The 26,039-nt window shown below is 37.5% G+C and overlaps 1 protein-coding gene across 2 annotated transcripts in view; it reads right to left on the bottom strand.

The window, feature by feature from the left end:
- Nucleotides 1-26,039, bottom strand: part of baz1b.L (bromodomain adjacent to zinc finger domain 1B L homeolog) — a 42,323-nt gene that overhangs the window by 14,737 nt on the left and 1,547 nt on the right. For both annotated transcript variants that reach the window (XR_001934357.2, XM_018246193.2), the window contains exons 2-13: nucleotides 21,650-21,766; nucleotides 20,652-20,796; nucleotides 19,264-19,462; nucleotides 16,500-16,621; nucleotides 15,540-15,737; nucleotides 7,834-9,439; nucleotides 7,115-7,253; nucleotides 6,911-7,032; nucleotides 4,359-4,461; nucleotides 3,027-3,125; nucleotides 2,579-2,756; nucleotides 353-538 (exon numbers count right to left, since the gene is read on the bottom strand). Coding sequence is in view for 1 of the 2 variants with exons in the window: in XM_018246193.2 (XP_018101682.1) it covers nucleotides 353-538; nucleotides 2,579-2,756; nucleotides 3,027-3,125; nucleotides 4,359-4,461; nucleotides 6,911-7,032; nucleotides 7,115-7,253; nucleotides 7,834-9,439; nucleotides 15,540-15,737; nucleotides 16,500-16,621; nucleotides 19,264-19,462; nucleotides 20,652-20,796; nucleotides 21,650-21,766 (3,214 nt within the window). In the remaining variant the exon portion in view is untranslated. The remainder of the gene's footprint in view (nucleotides 1-352; nucleotides 539-2,578; nucleotides 2,757-3,026; nucleotides 3,126-4,358; nucleotides 4,462-6,910; nucleotides 7,033-7,114; nucleotides 7,254-7,833; nucleotides 9,440-15,539; nucleotides 15,738-16,499; nucleotides 16,622-19,263; nucleotides 19,463-20,651; nucleotides 20,797-21,649; nucleotides 21,767-26,039) is intronic.

Here is a 26,039-nt window from a genome sequence, read left to right on the forward strand (position 1 = left end):
TTCTACAGGGAAACAAACAAAGCTGCTTGAGTTGGGAAGTCCCTCCCCCTTGCTGTTTGAAAGTATGATTGTTTCCCTGCAGAGCAGTTAGGGACTGTTTGCAGCAGTCAGAGCAAGTAAAATGAAGGGAGAATCTCACTGCATACAGTCAGGTTTCTTATAAAAATTGTAGACATTTTTTAATTAAAGTATATTGGAGATATTTTTTTTCATTGAAGTAAAAATTGGATTTTATTTTTTTGCCTTTACATCCCCTTTAATATTTATTTATAACCCCAAGAGAGAAAGTGTTGCGTCTGCTAGCTCTCTGCCAGTGAATGAGAGGAGCAAGAACTGTTAACATGAAACATACTTTTGCTTCTTCTGCCATTTTCTTCTCTTCATCTTGCTCTTCTGCTTTTGCCGCTGCCTCCTCGGACTGATGCTTACGCTTTTTCTGTTTTGGAGCCATGAAACCCTGTAAGAACTTTTTGATGACAGCAGCCTGGAGAAACACTATGCATTCTCCAAAATCCTTAAGATTTTCAAGTGTTCGCACCTATTTAAAAAAGGAAGAAAAAAAAAAAAAAAAAGACAGTTTAAAGAATAACCTCCTTTATTAAATAAGACGTTAACCTTTATATTAACTTATTATGATGTAGATATTCATTTTATGATTTTTCAATTATTTAAAAAATATTTTGTTCTGCTGCTCTCCATTTTGGCATTTCAGCAGCTATATAGTTGCTAGGGTAGTATATACCCTAGTAAACAGCCAATGATTTGAATGAGAGACTGGATAAGTAATACAAAGTAACAATAACATTTGGAGAACAGTTGGCTGTCAGAGCCCCATCTGAAAGCTAGAGGCAGAAAAGGAAGACGATTTAGAAAGACGATAAAAGAAGAATGACCAATTGCAAAGTTGCTAGAAATAGCACATTCTATAATGTTGTAATGTAATGTGAACCACCCCTTTAAGTATTACTTGAAAAAACGGGATGCAATCAAATAACTTCATAAATAGTCAGTCCTTTTCAGAAGCTCCTTACAATTAACTTTATTTTAACTATAACTTCTGTTGAAAACAGTTTATCTATCTGCCCTTTCTGTTCAATGACAGAAGTTCGGGTTTTTGAAACAATGCAGCCATCTACACTGTTTAAAATACTGCTTTTAGTAATAATGCTAAACAACCTTCCAGTATACACTTAACCGTGTTAAAGTTAAGTTTTCTTTATTAGGAAATATTGTATTTTATCATCTTTAAAGAACAAGTCATAAAAGGCGAGACAAACCCCAGCCCTGGCAAGTGACCAAGACACCCTCAACTAGGGGTAAAATATACATTAAAAACAAAACACGAACACACCCCAATCCCTAACCACTCCTTTGGCTTGATTTCTCTCCAAAATATGAGAAAACAGCACGTGGTCATATTTAGAATTGGTCAAATGTTTTTCATACTGTAAGTGTGTGGTTTGTATTTCTGCAGTTAGGTTTTCTAAACACAGTAGAAGCATCAGGCACTGACACTTTCTGCTAATATTTTGATTATTCCTGAAAAGTCCTCAGCTTAACGTCTCAACAGCAGCCCAGGGCACAATGAGCAGGTCTAGTGCCAGACAAAACACTGTCAAAGATAAGGAGCTGCTATGGACACATTTCAAGGGTTAAAATGTTCATTCCTAAATTATTTTTTTTTACCCTGCAGAAATTACACTATATTAGGCCACAACTGCAACCTAAAATTGAAGCCTTCTCTTTGCTAAAAACTTGAAGCCAAAGCATAAAATAAATGCAGAGTGCATTACTGTTAGAGAATTGTACTTTTTAACACTGTTGCACAACAAATTTCTGTAGTCTGCTCCATCCCCTTTTTATTTTCCTAGTCTTTCTTTCTTATTCCAAGCAATGGCCCTGTATAACAGTTGTTTTGCAGTTCTCTTTTCCCAAAAAGTTGTTAAACTCAACACTTTAGTAGAATATCCATATAATACACAAAAGCCATGAATATCTTGTAAATTATATCCTATAAACGGTGAGTAGTGATGTCATTTGTTATAAACGTTGAGAAGTGATGTCATTTCTGTCACATGACTCACTAAAACTTGTGTATAATAATAAGTAAAGTACCCCCTATTGTAAAATATAAGGATATTAAAAGTAACCTCGTAGTTCCATGACCTGTATAAAAGTTTTTATATGGTCATGGAACTCCTTGGTGGCTTATAATATCCGTATATATTATACAATAGGGGGTACTGTATTCACTATATAATATCCTACAAAAGAACAAGAAAAACTGTTGGGACAAATAAAACCCTTATGTAAACCTACTGTCTCACAGCACTGACAGGTGGGTTTTGTAATAACAGATTTTAGAAAAATACACATTGAAATGTAGAACGGTCCACCACTAACCAAAAATTTCTTTATTCCAACATGTTTGCAAATTGCTCATGCTACGAATCACTGACAATTATTGCATTGCTTTATATATAATAAAGCTCCCCTGATGAAGCTGTTTAATCTAGTACAACAACCTTTTCCTTGTTGCAAAAGGCCTTTCAGATCAAACAAGTTTTTTTTTTTTTACCTTTGCTTCAAATTCTGTTGTATCGTCAAGATATCCCAAGCCTCCCTTCTGCAAGCGAGTAGCAACTTCAATTATATCACTGCGCAAAAAATTTAAAAGCTCTTGGTGCCCATCACAGGTCTTTAACCCCAAGTTCTGCTTACGAGCAAGATGAACGGAGTGTAGAACGTCCTGATACCTGTGTAAAACGCATCGGTTTTTATATTAACATTCTTCCAAACATCAAAGACTACTAAAATAAATGAAGAAAATTAAACACAAACTGAATTATAAAGAAACATTATGCTTAGTGATACAACACTAGAACAATGTTACCAACAGAAAATATGTTTCCATGACTACAGCTTGGATACAATTTATACAATAAAATTCCTCATCAGTGCTCGACTATGGAAAACTGGAATGCAGACATTTACAAAAAATTCACTTTTGACGACATTATTCATACCTGTTTTGCAAACGCTCTTTTAACTGGCTCTCTCTGAAGCCCTGCGGATGCAGAGAATCAAGAAGCTCATCAAGTTCTTTCTGGGTATCACAGAGGAACCTGAAAAGCAAGAAGTTTAATTAACGAAGATGCTTTTGAGAAAAACAACATGTCCAAGTTGGGGGAAAATAGCAAACAAAAAATGTGGTTATGTTATATGGCTATAACTGTATATGATGATTTGGCCATATATTGCCATATACACGAACATAAACATTTGTGTTTTTAATCAGCTCACACCTTTTCAGTGATTAGGCAGAGTTGCCAACAGCAATGTAATTTACTTATGCTGATTCTAAGGTTAGTGTAGTGCAGATTTAACCACAGGGGACAAATCATCCAGTGTGCCATTGCCTTTATAGACTAGGGATGCACCAAATTCAGGATTGGGTTCAGGATTCTGCTTTTCAGAGGTATTCAACCAAACCAATAAAAATAAAAAATCATGTGACTTTTCGTCACACAAAGAAGAAAACTGAAATTTCTTTCAACCGTGCTACACTTTTCTTGCTTTCCTCCTACTTTCCATAATTTCCATATGCAAAATAGAGTTTGGATTTAGTTCGGCCAAATCTTTCACAAAAGTATTCAGAAAAAACCTAAAATAGGTTATGGTGTATCATTGTGGAGCTGTAACGCAACTAAAGAGAATATACATACTACCCTAGTTTCACAGAATGATACAATCCTTCAGTCACCTTATTCTACTGTGTGATGAAGTTCTAGATTCTAGGACTAGAAATCACTCCTTTACAGAAAATCTATGCACTGCCCATCATAGAAAGCAGAGAGCTATTTTTATTTATGGAAATTGAGATGGAAATTGTACATGCAACCCCCCCCCCCTGCTCAAATGAGCCAATGTCAAAAAGGGAGGTATACAGTCCATTTAAGGATGCATGGAATCCATTAGCTGTATATTCAAAGCATTTAATGTTCAGCCAAGCCAATTTAAAAGACAAAGTTATGCAACTTCAGTTCCTCCAGAGGACTTGCTATTTGTCTAAATCCCCCAAAAATGCAAAATTGCATCTTTAAATCCAGTGTTCTGCCACTGCAATCAAATGTACTCATTTAATAAAAAATATAAAAGTCTTCCCTCACTTTACGAGGCTTTTTTTCTTCCCGCCAATGCTGCTGATAATAAATGCACAGGTACAGGGTCACAACATTGTGTTACAGAACATTCAACATTGTTAAGAAATGTGATTTGAGATGCTGTTTTTCCTCTTACATGTTGCTAAAATCTATGTAAATCTAATAAACAGTTAAAAATATATATATAATACTCACCATAAGTTCTGCCCCTGCTTGGGCACAGTCATCTCTACATGTTTTTCTTCTCTTTGAGTAGAATCATCAGGGCAGCCAATACTGCTGTTTGCATCTTCACTTTCTGTGAGGAAATTTTAGCAATTACTTATTCTAAATCTACTCCAGCAATAAAGCTCAAAAGTATGCTGAACAAATGGTACAAATAAGGGATCTCTTATGCCAAAACCCATTATCCAGAAATCTCAGAAACATGAGAAGGCCATCTTCCATTGAGTTCAATCTCATTTTAAAAAATGATGTATTTTTCTCTGTAATAAACAGTACCTTGTACTGAGCCAATAAAAAAAGATATTGGGGCAAAAACAAACCTATTGCGTTGTTCCTAATGGATTTTATCTACACAGCTTAGAAATAAAGTCCCCAGACTTTTATGTATCTTGAAAGTGTCTGGTGAGATGACAAGTGGCTAGCCAAATCAAATGGAGATGCATGTAAATACCAACATCCACTCGTGATACATTCAAGATGGTTCTTATATAGCAAGCTCATCATGGTTTTGTTACTCTTTGTGAGCAAAATGATAAAACTGGTCCCAAAAGAGGTGGATGCATCAAACTTTGCAATCCAAAAAACACAATAACTAAAAGCCACAAGACCAGTCACCTTAAAGGGGTGGTTCACCTTTAAGATAACTTTTAGTATGTTATATAATGGCTAATTTTAAGCAACTTTTCAATCGGTCTTCATTATTTATTTTGTATACTGAAAGTAAATGCTCTGTAAGGCAAATGTAATGTTTTTGGTACTTTTTTTTACTCATTTTTCTATTCAGGCCTCTCCTGTTCATATGCCAGTCTCTTATTCAAATCAATACATGGTTGCTAGGGCAATGTGGACCCTAGTAACCAAATTGCTGAAATTTCAAACTGGAGTGTTGCTGAATAAAAAAGTGAAATAACTAATTGCAAATTGTCTCAGAATATCACTCTCTACATCAGTTAAATAAAAAGTGACCAACGCATTTAAGACACCGAATCCAAGCTAAGTAATAGGAATGACGGACGTTGTCGCTGCGTGCATCAGACACGACATGTCTGTCAGATGTGAATGCTGCATCTTCATCGAGTCGTGTCATATGCACGCAGCGACCGACATTCCTATTACTTAGCTTAGATTTGGAGCATCTGACGTGACGCCTGCGGTTCATCTTGGTGCGTCGGAACGGGCGGTGTCACAGTTAAAATCGCCCGTGGAGTTCTACCATTAGGGAACAGACTGAATGGGGGCATTCCAATGTCAGGTATGGAGATTTATTATATAGCCAAAATACTTGTGTTTAGGGAGTGACCTTCAATAGAGTGCTGCAGAATAATAAATTCAATTCCACACACAGGGAGAATAGAGATTGCACAGTAGTAAAAAAAAACAAAAAAAAAAAAAACTAGATTGAACTAAAACATTCAGCATCACAGCATTCAAGCATCACAGATATTTCACTATAATTGGCATGTCATGGAAAGCTTGCTAGCACCTTAAATGAACAGTAATAGAAGTAAAAATTTCTAAGCCCTTAAATCAATAGGACCACACTAGAGAAACTTCAATGATTCCATTTGCTTTTTAAGTAAATGGCATTTCAATGTGTGCTACCTAGCTCTGTACAGCATTACCAAAGGACAATTGGGCACCACGTTGTGTGCTCTCTCCTTCTCTTTGGTCCTGACTTCTGGTTCTAACTTAAAATCAGTTTGCGTAGGCATTAAAGTAAAAATGTTCAATGTTTGCCTGCCCAAGGTTGGCTAAGGGGTGTGGGTAGCACACACATTTATTTCAGCAATGTGATTTATGCCTGAGTAGTGTCATATGAACAAACCAGAACGGAGTACTGGATGGCTTCCTATGAAGCAGAAATAATGTGGGCATCTTTATTACTGTGCTGCATATCTATGGAACATTCATTGATCATGCCACAAGAGTAGTTTGTGGAATTTATAGTTGTAATCTCTGCATTAATGGAACATTTTAAGATATTGAAAGGTAAAATTCTGGAGCATGCCCACTGGGTGAGAAGGAATCGGAGAACAACATAGCACCACACCAGAGGCCCATTCAGAATAACTGCAGACTCCCTTCTCAGCTTTCCAACAGATTTAATCAGCATACAACACCAAGTATGTAAGAAATGGGGTATATAAACTTTAGAGGCGGGCTGTTTAAAAAGGTGCTACCGGCCCCTTAAGGACCTGGCACAGGGGGAAGTCTTGCTTTTCAGCTGCTGGAGGTGCCCTAAAATGTGGTCATGCAGTATGTCTTAGCATGCGCCACAGGTCATTAGAAATGTACTCTTCTCACTGAATTTAGTAGAATCACTTTTAACCACTATGTATTCTGATGCGCTTTATCCATTTCTGCTCAAAAAGGAAATAATACAATATAACAATTATTTAAGTTAAAATTAACTTTAAAAAAAAAATAAAAAAATAATGACAGCATTGATATTAACACACGTTATACTAAGCCTTTATATTGACCGAGTGTCCGTAACATCTATTACTGTGAGTGGTTATTACCTTCAGCATCCTGTTCATACTCTTCTTCAGATCCAGGGGGGCTGAAGTTGTAATTAATGCTGTCATGCACCCAGCCCTTTTCAATATACAGTCCAGGAACTTCATCCGAGAACAGCCAATACCTGAAAACAAAAACAGATTATGGGAGTCGTGCATGTGAGTTAAATGAGTCTATACAGTGTCAGTTTCTGTAAAGCACCTGACCTGTTGTGGTTGCGGTCTGTGCCAAGTGGAGACCTTCTCAAAACTAATTTTGCTTTTGCAATGCCCTCATGAAATGCTTTCTCAGCCGATGCTTTTTGCTTGCGGGATCGCTCTTCTTCTGCCTCCCTTTCTAATCGCTCTATGGTGCAGAAAGAGGAATATACGGATTAGAAAGTTATCTTTTTGTCTATAATAGGCATGCTTGCAATAATGAACAGCATAATCATGTATCTCATTTGCTATACAAAACAATACTTAAGACAATTTGAAAAGCACTGCCCACAGAGTTCAATATCGACACACGAGAGAAAACATGTACTGCCTGTAAATCCTATATTTAATCATCCCATATAGAGATGGGGCGTCTGCTGACCTGCAGTTGTCTGGGGCACATTATCATAATAACCTTGAGCTTTGCCAATTTCACCCATTGGCTGATCAGTGCAGTCTAGTTATCCATGTATGGCCAAGTCACACAACAGACTATTCAGGCTGTAGTCAGAAATATATTTAAAAAATATGCCCCAGCATAGCCACATTTATCTGTATGGTCAGGATTAGATTCAAAACAGATCAGTTAATAGTGCTGCTCCCGTAGAATTCTGCACTGAAACCAGTTTTTCAAAAGAGCAAACAGATTTTTTTTTATATTTAAGTTTGAAATCTGACATGAGTCTAGACATACTGTCAGAAATACTGCTCTAAGAAAAACAACTTACCTTTTGTTAGCTTCTCATGTTCTTCCTTTTCTTTTTTAGCCTGAATGGCTTGCAGCCTCCGGCTCTTTACTGCACTTATCATATCTTCTGCATCATTGTCCTGTTGCAATGTGTTGATCTTCTCTTGTTTTTTCACAATATTTGCTGCCTGCACTTCTTCCTTGGGCTTTATAGTTCCCTGTTCTTTTCTTTTTTGTTTTGCAGCGCGTTTCTTGTCGTTTTCACCTTTAAGGATAGCCAGCCTTTCTTTCCACAGCTCACCCGAACGCTGCTGTTTTGCATCCACATGATCTTGCACAGAGTAAGTCATCAGAATACGATGGCAGAGGGCAGCCAGAATATGAAGTTTCTCTTCTGTTGTTAACTCAAAAAACTCTGATGTCTCCAACTTCTCAAGATACTCATCTTCCACCTCATCATCTTGGTAGACAGCAGATCCCTCACTATCTTCATCTCCTTTCTCTATGGACTCATTTTCCCCAGCGGGTGAATCTGATTTACGTAAACAAAGGCGAACCAGCTCAGAGGCAGAGTGTAACGTGAGAGGAATCTCTGATAATTTCATACCAAGCTCTCCATAGTCTTCAGCAATCTCATCCTGTAGTAGTGTCTGAAGTAGCACAACAAGTCCTCTGTTAAGGTACATGAATCCACCCTTCTCCGCAGCAAGAGCTTCCATTAAGGATACAGCAGTCACTGGGTACTGCCCATCTGGTAAAAGCAGGTCTGAATAGCCACTGAGAAACTCTATTACCATTGCTACATCCCCAAACAATGCATTTGGTAGTCCCTCTGGGGTATCTACAAGTTTGAAAGTTGGCAAGCTTTTGCCAGTTAGATCCTGATCCTCATATCTCTTTTGTTTTTCCAGACGTTCTTCTCTCTCCTTCTGTTTCCGTTCCCGAGTTTTCTCCTTAATACGGGCTTTCAACGCCTCTCTCTTTTTGCGCATGTATTCCTCGCGTTGTTCTTCTGTCATCACTGCCCACTGCTTGCGATGCTCAAGCAGTTCATAGCGCTTTTGAACCAGTTCCTGCAGATCATCAGGCAGCCTTTTACGGTCCTCAGCAGACAGCATTCGAGCCACCTTAGAAATCAGTGCAGACAGAGCACTTTTACGGTCTTCGCGATTCTTGTTGTCACGGTAGTAGGAAATTAAGTGGAGAGCAGCAGGGGGAAGGTATTTGTTGGGTTTGCTGCTTGACCTAGGCGTGTTTGAACCACCTTTTTGGGCCCGTGACACTTTTGGAGTAGATTTAGCCATGTCCAATAAGGTCATTTGTTTAAGCTTTGGGCTCTTCAACCCCTTTTTAGGAGAGCGGGTTTTGGCAGAAATTTTTTGGCCATTCAGTACCTGCGATTTGCCATTTTTAGGTTTCTTCTTGTCCGATTTTTTGCCAATCGAACCTTTTTTGTTTAAGTTTGCACCAATCATTAACTGCATTTCCTCCTCTGAGGAGGAACTGTTAACTGCTGTTTTCTTAAGGTTCGCCAGACTCCACGAGGAAGGGCTAAGTGGTGATTTTTTGCTTTTCTTGGCTGGTTTCTGGTCAGGGGATCCAAGACTCTTCCTTTTTGTTGCCGATGATGGATTGAGTGTCATATACTGCGAAAATAAAGAATAGCAGAAGATAAATTAGAGAACCACTGCTGTCAAACAATAGGTTATGTGGCATGGGTTCACAATGTGTCATTTTCTGGCTATCAAATACAGCCGTGATATGGACCAACACGTCTGAAGCATGCTACTCTTAATTGCATTGAGCGGCACCTTTGGCATAATTGAACCTACTAATATAAGCCTTCCTACCTTGTTCCTTTTTGAACAAAAGAACCAGCAAATTGCAAGATTTCAAACTTTTAATACAAGTAATAAATACAAGAAGTTGCATGGGATAATTAAATAAAAGCTTTTTTATTATTTTAGTTGTATTTCAGGGCTTGCACTCCTTTCCAAGACAAACCTGGGAAGGGGGAGGATACAGGGATTAAATAAACATAAGGCACACAATACTACTGACAGAGCAAATTCTTCAGGTTAGGAATAGGAGGTTATTCCTCCAATTTCCAGTGCCTATTTGTGCCTCAAAGCTCCACTAAAAACGAATACTGAATGTTTTAAACGCAGAACTGACCAAAGTGGATTTTTATTTATTTATTTTTTTGCTGCAACACTTAAAGCCCACATGGACTGTATGCAGAAATAACTTTTGTAAGATTTTATACTATGGACTTGCCCGTACCTCACTGACATACTCTTGCCACTGTCTTAGTTTGCTTTCCAAATGTTACTTTTTGTGCATCTGAAATAGTTAAAAGGCTTAAATGAATTAGAGGAGGTGGCCCCTTCTCTCTCCCTAAACCCAAACAAGAAGATCAATGTAAACAATATCCCAAGGACATGGGACAAGAGTTCTCAAGTTCAGAAATACTCCGAGCATGTATTTCTGGATACTACAGTGGCAGATAATTCAGTTTATACAAAGCATTTCTAAACACATGAGTAAGTGCATTTTTGGCTTCATCTTACAGAACTGTGACTTATACTAGTGTTTGTGCAATCTTAATTGGTAAAAAATGGCCCAGATCTATAGATACATTGGCTGCATTTCACGTACTGAACACTCTTACTAAGCTAAATGAGCACTCAATGTGCCAGTTTTTGTGCAGTTTTGAGGAGCACATTCATTCTCTTATAAGTATGTTGTATTGTGAATTTGTCTTCCAAGAGAAGAAGAGGAGAGTGTCTCTTGAACACAGTGGTACTTCTACGATGTAAAAAAAAAAAATCTTACTATTCTCTGATTATACTATGGATAGAATACACAAAAGCCATGAATATCCTGTAAATTGCAGTGAAACCTCGATTTTAAGTACCCTGATTTTACGTTTTCCAGCGTTTTAAATTTTTTATTTGTGGTCCCACCAATTTATTATACATTTCAATGAGTGCATGTCCTTGATTTTAAGTATTATTTTCCCGGATTTTACATAAAAATTTTGTCCGGATGTTCCCAAAAACTGCTTTTTTGAATGTTATTATTATTATTATGAATGTTATTATTTGAGAAATAGAGATTTTGTCCGGATGTTCCCAAAAACTGCTTTTTTGAATGTTATTATTATTATTATTATGAATGTTATTATTTGAGAAATAGAGATGTTTAAAATACTAACCAAATGTATATTTTGCCATGGTTCTGCCTGTAAATGGTCCATTCCAATTAGCCCCTTATACAGTCCTGCACCAATCACTTATTGCTTTAGGTTGTGTATGTGACTGACGAGCCTTGCACATGCCCCACATAAGTGTATTATTAACGTTGCAATGCTTAACCCTTATTATTAACACATTAAATATTGTATCTCAGTGTAATACGGACTCCTGTGCTAACATCCTTTTAGTACTTGAAGAAAAAGTTACTTTAACACATTTCCCTGATTTTACATTTTCCCGGATTTTATATAATTTTTTCCTGGTCCACTGAAAAACATAAAATGGGAGTTGTAATGTATATCCCTATAAAAAGCTTAGTGATGTTATCAGTTATAAATGGAGCTAAGTGATGTAAATTTGTCACATGACTCACTAAAACTTGTTGGAAAATATGAGGATATTAGCAGTAATCTCCGCGTTCCATGACATGTATAGAAGCACTTGGCTTTCAGTCTCGTGTTTTTATGTGGCCATGGAACTCCTCGGTGCCTTATAACATCCTTTCATTTTACAATAGGGGGTACTTTATTCACTATATTATTTGCTGAACAGAGAACAGCATGTTGACGAGTGCAAACTTAAAACACACTTTACTTAAAAGGGATACTGTCATGGGAAAAATTTTATTTTCAACACACATCACTTAATAGTGCTACTCCAGCAGACTGAAATCCATTTCTCAAAAGAGCAAAAGGATTTTTTATATTTAATTTTGAAATTGGACATGGGGTCAGTTTCCCAGCTGCCCTCAGTCATGTATCTTGTGCTCTGATAAATTTCAGTCACTCTTTACTGCAAGATGGAGTGACATCACCCCCTCCCTTTACCCCCCCCCCCCTATCAGCCTAACAACAGAACAATGGGAAGGTAACTAGATTGCAGCTCCCTAACACAAGATAACAGCTGCCTGGTAGATCTAAGAACAGCACTCAATAGTAAAATCCAGGTCCCACTGCGACACATTCAGTTACATTGAGTAGGAGAAACAACAGCCTGCCAGAAAGCAGTTCTGAAGTGCTGGCTCATTCTGAAAGCACATGACCAGGCAAAATGACCTGAGATGGCACCTACACACCAATATTACAACTAAAAAAAAATTCACTTGCTGGTTCAGGAATACAATTTAATATGTAGAGTGAATTATTTGCAATGTAAACAATTTTGAATAAAAACTACATCATAAAAATCATGACAGAATCCCTTTAAACAGTAAATTAGGCTGGTTTGAGTGGATTGTGAAAGCACATCTATTAAGCTCAACATTTTCAACAATATTTCCAACTTGAAATAGTCATTGTCTCTACCTTGTAGACTAACTCCAATTCATAAAACTTACGTTTATGAATCTGAATCTGGCACTTAAATCAGTATACATGAACAGGGATATGGACAAAGTGACAGATATACTGCATTCAATTCCGTCTTCCAAGTCAATAAATAAAAGCAGATCTGATACAGAGCCGTGGGGCACACTACTGTACCTCAGGTCAGTTAGAGGATGTACCATCTGACCATTACCCTTCGTACATGGATAGAGAGCGGTGAGAATGAATGTGTATAAATAGATCAGTAGTGTTTTAAAAAGTGACAGACTTTAATTTAAAGGACCTCACTACATTGATGTTTAATTTCCTACTTTGGACTTTTTAAAACCATGCTTACTATTATAACTCTTTCCAAGACACACTTATATGCAATATCCTTGTTTTTTTTTTTTTAATTATTTATATTTGTTGCCTTTGAAGACACAACACATGCGAAAAAAAAATCTTATGCAGCAAGATGAAAACAAAATACAAATCTAAAAAAATGGCAAAGTTATTGAAAACAAAATACAAATTAAAAATAAGGGCAAAAAACCCCCCAAAAAAAACACTCATGTCACTGTTAAACACGTTAACACGTTAACTTTGCTAGTGTTTGAAAAACGTTACCTTCCTTTAATACTGATGAATAAATACATCATTGGTGTTTATACAGAATCCTTAATTGCACCAATTTGCTACAGAAATCATAAGCCTTGCATCTATAAGAGCTGTTCTTTTACACATCTTCAATTGAATTTACATTTACAGGAAAATTAAATGAAAAAGACACTGCACATTATGCAGCTGTAAATAGAATAGAAAAAATAGAATTTATTTCAATAAAGAAGAATCGAGCATTCATCGTAATAGTTAAAATACTTATCTAAATGTACTGTGACATAAGGCTGATTTGGGCATGCGAGAAATGCAGTGCCAAGGGCCAAAAAACTCCTCCATAGAGTTCTGCTGGAATCGCTTGAAAAACGGTAGGACAAAGGCTTGATAGCAGATTTCATTATACTATGGTGGTGTGGTTACAGACACTCTGACAAGTTAACAGGGGTTACCTCTGGCACACATATTTGTATGATGAACAATGATTAAAGTATAGAAATGACAGAATTGTGGTAAAAAAAAAATCAATCCTCCTAACAAACAGCTGGGTGACATTTGTTTACATTTTAAATAAACTTGCATTAATCGAATTGCCTAATGATGAAATTTGGTTGGTCACAATGGACATGGAGAGCCTCTACACCTCCATCCCACATGAGGGGGGTGTAGAGGCAGTCCGTCTGTATTTGGAACAAAAGGAGACCCTTGATGGGGGCCCAAAAAAATGTTGTGCTTAACTGTCTTGAAGTGATCCTACGATGGAATTATTTGATGTTTATGGATGAATTCTTTCTACAAATTAAAGGTACGGCCATGGGGTCGAACGTGGCGCCGTCCTATGCAAATATTTATATGGGAAAATATGAAGAAAAATGTATCTTTACCAACTGGTGGTTTAAAAAATATTGTCTAAAATGGCTACCCTATATTGACTATGTCTTTATGCTATGGAGGGGGCCACGTTCATCGCTTGACCAATTCTTTTGGGAGATTAATTCAGTATGTACACACAGCAAGTTTACAATCCATGCTGATCCTAAGGAGATAGCTTTCCTGGATACAAGAGTATATGTGGCTGATAAGCTGCAAACTGATCGCTTTACGAAAGAGACTAACAGAAATACCATACTCCACTTTTCTTCCTTTTATCCATCACACACAAAAAAATCCCAATTAGCCCGTGTAAAAAGGATAGCGTAAGATGAGGGGCTGTCGCAAGTGAGAATGGAGGAAATGACAGAGAAATTTATTTCTAGAAAGAACCCTAGGAAGGTGATAGAAAAACAGAGAGGGGAAATGGAAAAAGTGGATAGGAAAAGTTTATTACCTAAGTCAGTAAAACGAGCGACATCTAGGATTCCTTTTGTGTCGGTTTACAATACACTAAGTGACCAAATTGGCAAAATAATTAAAAAACATTGGAGTATCCTGAATCCAACATTGGTTTCCAAAATCCACCAGATATGTCCTTTAAAAAAGCACGCACAATTGGGTCTATGCTGGTGAAAGCGGATGTTGGTTCAGAAAATAAAAAGTAAACAATTAGTGTTACGTCCAGCGAAAAAGGGAACCTTCCAGTGTTGCACGTGCAACTGCTGCAATAATGTTCAAAAAGGTGGTTATTTACCATCCCAGAAATGGGGTCCCTATTCCTATCTCTGGTCACTACGTATGTAGTAGATGTAATTAAATGCCCATGTGGCTTGGTATATGTCGGACAGACATCACGTATGGCCAGAGATAGGATTAGGGAACATAAATCGGCTATTAAGAACAAAAGAATGGAACAGTCAGTGGCACGACATTTTGCAGAAATGGTACTTGCTGTACATTAGCTAAAATTTCAGATTGTAGAGGCAGTCCAGAGGATGAGAAAGGGTGGTGACCGTTTAAAAAAATTACTTTATAGAGAAGCCTGGTGGATTCGGAAACCCAATGGATTGAATATGGTTCCTGTTTTTAAATAATTTGTTTTTAACATTGTTTTATTGTTCTCCTTATTCCCACAGTATTTGTGTCGATACAATTGGCCACACAGAGAATGGAACATTGTAACAAGATAAATGGAGCTTTGTATCATAAATGAGACACTGTTTCATATTTGTACCATCGTTAAAGTAACACTAGATGGTGCTGTGTGGCAGTAAGATAAAAGGAGGAAAGCTACATATATTAATCGGCTTGACAAAGAGCCGGGTGGGCTCAAAACGTTGCTCTGTCGTTGTTGCCCTGCATGTGAAAAATAAAGGCTTTTATTTTAATCAGAGTGCTGCCCATTTGAATTCCTAAAAGTATTGTTTACGTGTGGAAGGACACGTGGGAAAAGTGCACCAGTGAACTAAGTTGCAGACAAGTGAGTGCGACCTAAATTGACTACAGTGACATTTGTTTACAACATTTTTCCTGAGAAAGATCATCTCAGTGTGATCTTACCTATGATCGGATTGCTTTGAATTAAGTGATTTAATTGCGCAAATCCCTCTGAGAACAATAGTGTGTGTGTATATATACACTTATGTACTTTAATTGACTGAAAATAATCTGGTAAATTCATTGCAGCTACTCACTTTATGAGGATCCAATAAGAAATCGCTGAACTTGCTTGGTAGAGTATACTTTTTCACCAGCTCATCTTCTACTACCCAAGGGGCATTCTCCCCAGTGCCGATGCGGAGCGCATTATGTCGAATGAAGTATCTAAGGATCTCTTTGTTCGGAGGGCGTTCTGAGCGGTACAGACTATCAACAGGAACAAAGCTGATTACCTGGAAGAGAAAACAAGTTATATAAGGAAAAAAACAAAAAGTTTAACAAATCAAAATATCACTTCCAAGCAGAATAATCTTTTACATGCAGGCATATGCAATGCATATATTTTCCCATCATAATGGCTTGTGGAAAGGGAACCTAAAGGCCCCCATACACAGGCCGATAAAAGCTGCTGAGTCGGCAGCTTATTGGTCCGTGTGTGGGGCCATCCGACGGGCTTCCCCAATCGATATCATCTCAATCGGTCAGGTGTGTGCTTACAATCTGTGCTTGTATGCAGTGCCAGAAACCGACTGCCCGTTTCGGATGCATTATGATCCGATCGTTGCGCCCTAGGGCCCACGATCGGATCAGCACGATATCGCCCACTTATACATGGGCATATGGGGGGGGGGGAGAGATCTGCATGTTTGGTGACATCACTAAACGAGCGGATCTCTGCATCTATGGCCACCTTTAGACACTGATAAAGGATATTAAAAGTGGAGGAAAAAAGTCCATGTGCTTAGGAATGGCATTAGGAAGAGCAGCTACCTGTCCACTGTTCTGACCAGTACCAGTTCACATATGCAAATATTGCTTTAAGTTTGCATGGGGGCACCACAATACTTTCTAGCTTATCTACTCTGGTTAATAACTCAGCTCACACTGCGAACAGAAAACATGGTTCAACGTATTTCACGTTTTTTTCTCCAAGGCTGTTGGGCAGGGAAGAGGCAGAAGGAGAATGACAGAAATACATATATAGCTGTTCTTACCTTGTCTTCATTGAGAAGTTTCACATCATATTTGTGAGGAAGGAATTTAGGTGGGACCCACTTTTTCTCTTCCTTTTTTAAGCTGGTGGGGAGCTTACGAGGTGAACGCCGAGCTCGGTCACCTGATTTAGAGATGATTAAAAGACGTCAATCCATTCATGCTTAATTTAAAGCGATTGCATTTTTTGTTATATTTGGTCAGACAGGAGGCCCGGTTTCATCCATTAAAAGATGTGGTGAAGCCACAATTAATATCCAAGCCATCTCTATATAGGTTTTCAGTGTGATAAAGGGTTCTAGTGTTTATAGAACGATTCTCTGCTACATACTTTATGATCATACTTTCTATAGAAACCTATTTTTAATGCGCCTGCAAATTGTAAAATGTCTAGATACATGATGATACCATTCCATTCGGTATAAGCTGTGGTGATTCTTATCAGAGAGCGAGGTCCACTTTTATTGAGTGCAATTGGGGGAGAGCACTTGCACTGTCCCTGGTAGATGGAGTATCTTAAACTGTATCTTACTTAAGTGTTCAAAGTATATGAGCTCATAAGTCAGAAAGCAGGAGTGAAATAAAAGAATGGCTAAAGTGGGAAGAGTACAGTAAATCTGTCTGTCTGGTCTGTAATTATTCATTTTAAAAGTGGGCCCAATTCTAAAAAGGAATTCTCCCGTGTGTTCCTTTACTGCTTAAATGGCTGTGGTAATTCCCTTTTTTTTCTTTTTAAACTTAACCTATACAGGGTGCCGTTATTGATATGTTGTATTTACTGTATATTTAAAGCATTTTGTCCTGAAACTGGAGGCAAAGTGTGCTGCAGTGGCTGTTGCATTGCATGTACACTAAATATTGTATTTCAAAGTAAAACAGACTCCTGTGCTCATTTCCTTTGAATACTTGAATAAGTTGCTTTAACATATTTTCCCGGATTTTACACTTTTTTTACAGTTCAATGAAAAATGTAAAATGGGGATTCTACTGTATTCGGCAAAGTGTGGCATATCCAAGTTTAGTTCGGGAGCTGTAATTTTAAGAGTGTTACTGTTGCATACAGCATTGTCAGTCCCTTCTGCAACAACAGCTAAACTTTTTATTAAATGCAAACACAATACGGTGCATGTGTGTGTATCTCGATAGCACTATAAATGCTGAGCAGAAAAGTAGAGGTGGCAATTAAATTTTGAGGCACTGCGTATTTGTATGAGGGCACGGGTATGGTTGTTTCACAATGAAAGAACAGCCTTGCGGAGTTTAACCCAGTCTACTAATCAGGTGTAAAAATCTAAATTTGCATTTGTAAATTATGGGCGGGTAGGGAAATTACAAGACTTTTTCCTTTCCTGCCCCTAATTTGCATATGTATATTAGAATTTGGTTCGGTATTTGGCCAAAACTTTCACCAAGGATTCGGCCAAATCCAAAATAGTGGATTCGGTGTATCCCTAATTTTACGTTTTCCCTCACTTTACATTGTTTGTTTTTTTGTGGTCCCACCTATATATTATGCATAATACATTTCCCTGATTTTACATGCTTTTATTTTGGTCACTTGGAAAACGTAAAATGGGGGTTCTATTGTATATGCAAGTCATGATTAAGGTTTAGTGTATCCCTATTTACAATTAACTTTATTAGTCTTTATTGATATAGCGATATAAAACAAAAAGGAAATAGGAAACAAAGCAAAATTTTGTATCCAAAGCTTATGCTCTTAGGACACAACCATTAAAGGGGTGGATCACCTTTCAATTAACTTTTAGTATGTTATAGACAAGCTAATTCTAAGCAAGTTTTCAATTGGCCTTCATTTTTTTATTTTTTATATTTTTGAATTATTTGCCTTCTTCTGTCTTTCTAGCTTTCAAATGGAGGTCACTGACCCAGTCTAAAAAAACAATGCTCTGTAAGGCTACAAATTTATTGTTATTGCTTCTTTTTATTACTCATCTTTCTATGCAGGCCTCTCCTATTCATATTCCAGTCTCTTATTCAAATCAACGCACACTTATAAGGGTAATTTGGAACTTAGCAACCAGATTGCTGAAATTGCAAACTGGAGAGCTGCTGATCAAAAAATCTAAATAACTCAAACGACAAAAAAAACTAAAACCTAAATGCTAATTGTATAAGAATATCAATCTCTACATCATACTAAAAGTTCATTTAAAGGTGAACAACACCTTAAAGACACGCATTACTGGAGAGAATGTGACAGCACAGTTCTCTCTCCGAAAGGTAGTTAATAGACCAACAATTTAGAGGGGATTTAAAAGATACGGACATCAGAAAAATAACCTTTTTTATATCTATCATAACATTATCTTTGAATGCCATTTATACTGTTGCCATAATAGTATTTGACTGATGCTTTTAGATTACCTTTCTTACCCCATGTTACTCTAGGAGGGGGCTGCCATATTTGTGCAGCAGGAATCCGTTAGCATTAGAAACTCTGACAGACTGAGAAGGGACACAGTCAGGCTGGCAAAACAGTCAGGTTTAGGAACTTCAAGTGACACTTACAAAAGCAGAACAATCAGCAAAAAAACGGTCAATATGACCTATAGGTAACTTTTAATGTAGATTAATATTTAGAAAAGAAAAATTTTAGTGTCAGTATCACTTTTTTTAAACTGGGGGTAGACTGCCATGGTGGGATAATTTTCTATTGAGAAAAGGCGCTTATGAAAGGACAATTACTCTTTACAAGTACATTATAGATAGTGGGGGATCTATCTAGATAGAGAAAGTGCTTACTTTCCCTTAAGCTGCTCAAGCTTTCCAATCTGTTGCTCTCCTCCTTCAGTTGGATGTCCTGAGCTACTTTGTTGGAGTTTTCTTTGTCACTGGATGGAGAGTCACAAGAACCCTCAGATTTTTTCTCAGAAGCCTGTTCCTCTTTCTCTAATGGGTGCACTTTCACAATTTTTGCACGTAAATACTTTTCCGGACCAACCTTTAAAAAATAAATAAAATATTGCATTAAAAGCGTATGTATATATTTATTCCATATCCCCCACAAGTCCAAAAGAAAACAAAACAAAAAACACCTAGGTCCAGGATTGTAGTTCAATTATCACTAGGGATGCACCGAATCCACCCCGAATCCTTCATGAAACATGTGGCCGAATACCAAACCTAATCCTAATTTGCATATGCAAATTAGGGGTGGGATGGGGAAAACATTTCCTACTTCCTTGTTTTGTGACAAAAAATTAGGATTCAGATTCGGTTCAGCCTGGCAGAAGGATTTGGCCGAATGCGAATCCTGCGGAAAAAGGCCGAATCCCAAACCGAATCCTGGATTCGGTTGATGCCTAATTATCACCCACAGGAAGAAACCAGCACAGAAAAAAAAAAATTATTGTGAGATCGACCTAAACCAAGACATTTATCAAATCCTGCAAAAAGTCCCCAAATAAATACGTGGTGGGGAAAAAAAAGCCAATCATGTTTTTTGCAGGGAAGGAACATTTACATTTACATATTTCTCTCCTGCCCTAAATCATGGTTGTTTTTGAGCATATCACACAGATTTTCAACTGACTGCACTGTATTTATTCACCACTAAGTGGTAATTAGCATTTTGCAATCACTTATGGTAACATATACAAATTGCAGTCGATTACATAATTATTGTGTAATTTTAGCACAAAATCACGTCGTAAACACTGGGTATTTAGTTGGGGGACTCGTGTGGGATTGTTGATAAAGGTCTTTCTTTACACCAACACATCGATTTCACAGTAAACAAAAGTTTTTTTTTCGAAATTCTGCGAGTGCTGCCTTTCTTCTGTGGTGTAAACACAATATGGATGCTTTCCAATTTTGCCAGAGAGCAAATATTGTAATGGGACTGAATATCCTAAAATCTGCTGCCTTCTAATATAACTAACTAAACAACACATAAGTCAACTTACAAGCAATATGCACAGCACATAGTTAGCGTAACTGAAATTGTTAGGAATCAGAATGCCAATTTATAAAAAGTTCATAAACTGGTAGTACAATGACACACTTGAGAAGAAAAACATCAAGGGGGTTATTTATCAAATAAACACGTTCGTAAAAGTCAACCATGACACTATACTTCGCTACCTATGTAGTGGTTATTACGACTTAATATGAAACATTCAGGAGCATACCTCAAAGTCACACTCCTCTCCATCAGCATATTTAGTCATGATCTCCATCCAAGACTGGTCTACTAACTTGTCCAAGGATATGGTGTTATGATGAACCATCTCCAACACCTGCTTCTCATACCATACTGGGAATTCCTCTTTTAATCTAACAAAAGCAAAACAGAAAAAGGTTATTCTGAACCAGTGCCACTATCACACTAATATGAAATTATAAATAAATTGCTAAAACTTTAAGCAGCAGTGCTAACCAATGAGCCAGCCTTATGCATATGAATGCCAAATGTTTCCCCCCCAATCACTATTTTCAGGTTACAACAATGCAAATATATCTCCAATTAGATACCCGGTGCTGCACAGTGGTGTCTTGGTGTGGGATCTATTAATATAATGTTAAGCATGTCATAATTACTATTTACAGAAAATATCTACATACAGAAGCCAGGTGGATAGAAACACCTCCCTTCTATAGCCCAAATTGTGGTACCATTTATTTAAAGGAAAAGTTCAGTGTAAAAATAAAAACTGGATAGATAGCCCATGCTAAATAAAAATTGTTTTCTAATGTGGTTAGCCAAAAATGTAATGTATAAAGGCTGTAGTGACTGGATGTCTAACATAACACTACTTCCTGCTTTTCAGCTCTCTATTTCTGAGTTAGTCAATGACTAGAAGGGGGCCCACATGGTACATAAGTGTTCAGTGAGTTTGCAATCGATCCTCAGCATTCAGCTCAGATTTAAAAGCAACATTTATGACCCATGGGCCCCCCTCAAGTCACTGATTGGTTACTGCCTGGTAATCAGTGGAACCAAGAGAGCTGCAAAGCAGGAAGTAGTGTTCTGGCTATTATGTTAAACATCCAGTCACTCCAGCCTTTATAAAATTACATTTTTAGCTAACTATATTAGAAATATTTTTTTTATTCAGCATGGGCTATCTATTCATCCAGTTTTTATTTTCATACTGAACAAATCCTTTAAGAGTGTGTCTATACGTACAGTTCAGCAACTTCCTGCTCCTCATCCCAAGCCTCTTTGTGAGTCAGCTGACTGCTTCCTGTACTCTTGCATGTCCAGATCCTCTCTGCATAGCGCTCCAGGCGGGACTCGTACTCTCTGCACAATGCCAATTCAGGAAGATGACAACTGAACATGTGTTACACCCCAATGCCAGTACCCTTTCAGTAGTATGCAACTCAAAGAAACCCAATACAAACGCACTGCACACTTCTCACAGAAAAATTTTAATTCAAAGTTTAACATCACACAATTTTTTTTTTTATTGCACCATTTCATTTTATGAAGTAGAAAGTGGCAGAATTTCAATCTGGCAGTCTGAGGCTTGCTGTAATTCCCTATTTGATAAAAATGCTCCATGGTCCCAGTGACTAATGCAAAGATGCGAAAAAAGTATTTATCTTAATGTGCAAGGGCCAAGTGTGGCATTGCTGGTTCAGAGTCTAAAAGGCAGAGACAAACGCAGTGATTACAGTCAGTAAATAGAACAGACACAATTGTAAGTGAAAGAGCACATCTTTAGATATGCTCAGAGTTAAAGGGGTTGTTCACATTTGAAATAACTTTTAGTATGATGTAGAGAGTGATATCCTAAGACAATTTAATGGTTTTCATTTTTTTTTTTCAGCAATTTCAGCAATCTGGTCACTAGGGTCCAAATTTCCCTAGTAACCATGCATTGATTTCAATAAGAGACTAAATTTATTAGGAGAGGCCTGAATAAAAAGAAGAAGAATAAAAAGTAACAATACATTTGTAGCCTTACAGAGCATTTATTTTTTTTAGATGAAGTCAGTGATCCCCATTTGGAAGCTGGAAAGAGTCAGAAGGCAAAAAATTCAAAATGAACCCTACATTTTCAAAGTGTGAGCGGATGGTGTCAGTACCCACAGATTACAAACCGCTAATTCAAAACATCCAGTTGATACATTTTATTGCAGTCAATGGTGTGTCCTGGTTCTGAAAATTCTACCGGAACAGATTTACAAGACTCTAAACCAAGCACATCGCACTCAACCTACTCATTAGCTTCTGCTGAAATTAATGGATCAGCAGTGAAAAACGCATCTTAAGGAGACAATCTGCTTCAAACTGACATCATGGCTACTGGCTGCGTATGTAGATTGATGGTGGCACCCAAACAGCTGCTTTCATGGTCCTGCTCATTTTTGGTGCCTTTTCTGGGAGATTAAAGATGCATGTTATGTCCTTCCCAAAGGCAAATTTCACACACGGAAACTAACTGCCTTAACATTCCATGGTACTTGGTAACAAAAGCAGCAGCTGCCCAAGAGACACACACTTGCCAGGTTTACCCCAAATAGGAATTACTGTATAATTTACCCATTCAGTCTAGACTGAAAGTGAACCAATTGGGTCCCTCCTTTTCTTAAAATTGTATTGTAATGAGATCTGTATGTATTTGGAGATATAGATAGATACACATTAGAAAAATGCCTCTGTACACACTTCAAAAACAGAGCCAATTTGCTCTGGTGCCAGCATATAATTAAATACAGACAAAAAATATTGATAAACTCTGGGCTCTTGCTTCAAATTTTTGAAATACTGTACATTATATATATAAATCCTATTTACTAGTGCTGCAGAACATATGGTTGCTTTAATTTCTACTTTATTGTAAGTCAGATGAAGAAACGTAATTCAAGTACAGCCCAGTACTATAAGTGGGTGAGTATATGGAAGACCTGTGCTTTAGTACAGTGGTCCCCTACCTACTTTAGCCAAGGGACCGTGTGAAGGCAGAATAGTCAAATTTGGGTGCGTCCAATTCACGGCCCAGTACTCAGTATTTATTTAAACAGGCCATTGACTGTCAAGAACTGCATCAACTGATTTGGTCAGTGAAAACACATACTGAGTGGCGTAGTTTTACAGTAGATGATTTCAAATGCTAAATTATAAGTTACAGATTTGTTGCCTCTGTGATGTGGGAAATAAGTGCATGGAAAGTTTAGCCTTTCACTGGATGACCTAACACGCACACCTTGATATTGAATTTAAGTTCTTAGAAATGACCGACCTCATAGTGGCCAACTGTGAAAAAGTTCCGAAACAGCTATCCACGCTTGGAATGCTCTGGAGAACATCTCTTTAGGCGAATGTAAAAGCTTTCATATAATTTATGTTCCCAATACAGTCCAAGATGGGTGGCCTTGATAAAGCCTGCATGAAACTCTTCTTGAATAATTTATTTGTAAATGAATGTCAGCCTATTTCCCTTAGATGTCAGAAGTGTTGCATACTGACCATAGAACTACTGCAGTGAGTGTTGCCAGTACTACGTATTACTGCAAAAACAAACAATCTCCCCAGGCATCATTGGCACCTTGTGGTCTTACAATACAACAGATTATACAAAAATTATAGTAGCTCCCCCATATAAGTATATATCCAGAGGAACGATTTTACTTGCATTATAATTTATTTGGATAGCACAAACATTTCCCACTAAATAAAAAGGCTCATTATAAGAATTATTTATATTTTCATGGAAATGGAAGAACAATGAACGGAGTAGAAAGCTTAGTTAACTCTCGGCTCACCCTCTGTTAATGCACCCACCAGCAAGTTGCAGTGGCAGAACACAATTTCAGATTGCAGAATAGCCTCTCAAAATTTGCCAACCAAATGCTCTACCAAATCTAAAGGACAACAGTACACTATATTTTAATTCCAAAGGGGTGGTTCACCTTCAAACAACTAGTTGTTTTCAGATAGACCAGAAATAACCACTTTTTCCAATCTTTCTATTTTCTATGTGTTTTTTTTCTAATATTGACATGTAAAGTGTTATTTTTCTCCTTCGAAGCAGCCCTGGGAGGGGGAGTTGCCAACCCTGTAAACTGTTCTAAATTGATACATTTGGTTGATACATTTGTCCCTGCTGAGCAGAATCTCTGGTTTTCATTACAGGCAGCTGTTAGACTTGATACAATTGTTGCTAATACTCCAGAGATGCTGCTGAGAAATGTATCAACTAAATGTTGCAAAAGTGTAACAGTTTAGCATCTGCACCTGAATTACTGAGCTGCCAGACTCAAACACCAGAGACACAAACAATCAACTTTAAACTTAGATTTTGGAAAAACAGAACAATAAATAATGGAAAGTAATTGAAAAAAGTCTTTATTTCTGGGGAACAATCTAAAAACAACTGAATTGAAAAAAAGTGTTTGGAAGGTGAACAACCCCTTTAATACACATTCATTTGTTGTTACTGTTCCTTTAAAGGGGTGGCTGACTGATGCTCAGTTCCAATACTCCCCTCAGTAACATCAATCACCCTGATGACTTTGGAATATCTAAAGATTTGTCAGTAGGTGCCTCGCAGTTATACAGACACCTGTAAGCCAATATGCATTAAGAAGAGTGTCAAAAGGTATATATAAACAGAATAAAACTGTCGCTTTATATTTTAGCCTTACAGCTGATTTTATATGAGCTGAAAAACTAAAGGCAAATCTATGCACAACAAAATTCAAAAATGCGAAAATGCACAACTTTTCGTTTTTTAGATACAACTCTGTTGACATTCACTTTTATACAGAATTAAGTTTTTTCGTTAGTGTCCCGAGGCAACCAGAATAAGTTGTGATGCTTATACGGATGCTGTCATGGAAAAACATGTTTTTGCTGCTCCAGCAGTCTGCTGCACTGAAATCCATTTTTTAAACAGATTTTTTTTTAGATTTAATTTTGAAATCTGACACGGGGCTAGACATATTGTCAGTTTCCCAGGTGCCCCCAGTCATGTGACTTGTGCTCTGATAAATTTCAGTCACTCTTTACTGCAAGTTGGAGTGATATCACCCCTCCATACCCCCCTAGCAGCCCATCAACAGAACAATGTGAAGGTAACAGCTTCCTGGCACAAAACCTATGTCCCACTGCAATCCCATTTATTTACATTGAGTAGGAGAAACAATAGCCTCTAAGAAAGCAGTTCCATGGAGCAGCTAGGGTTGCCACCTACCCTGGAAAAAAATACCGGCCTTCCTATATATTTACCTTTTTCCCTATTAATAACATTGGGATCAACCATCATTTTTAGCGGACAGGCGGCAACCCTAAGTGCAGCACTGGCTCTTTCTGAAAGCAGACAATTAGGAGAGCACTCATCCAAACATATGAGTCAGGAACCAACCAGAGCAGACTGTGCTGACAACGCGGACACGCCTCCGGATAAAGCGTAGCAATCAGTATCTGTAAAGTCTTTGCTCCACGGAGCACTTGACCAGGTCGGAAGTTAAAATGTTTCAATTTATTGACGATCAAGTAATATTAATGAAAATACATTTTCATTAATGTTACTTGAGCTTCAATTTAACTTCCGACCTGGTCTAGTGCT

The sequence above is a fragment of the Xenopus laevis genome, chromosome 2L (genome assembly GCF_017654675.1).
Source record: "Xenopus laevis strain J_2021 chromosome 2L, Xenopus_laevis_v10.1, whole genome shotgun sequence".
NCBI classification, from domain to species: Eukaryota; Metazoa; Chordata; class Amphibia; order Anura; family Pipidae; genus Xenopus; species Xenopus laevis.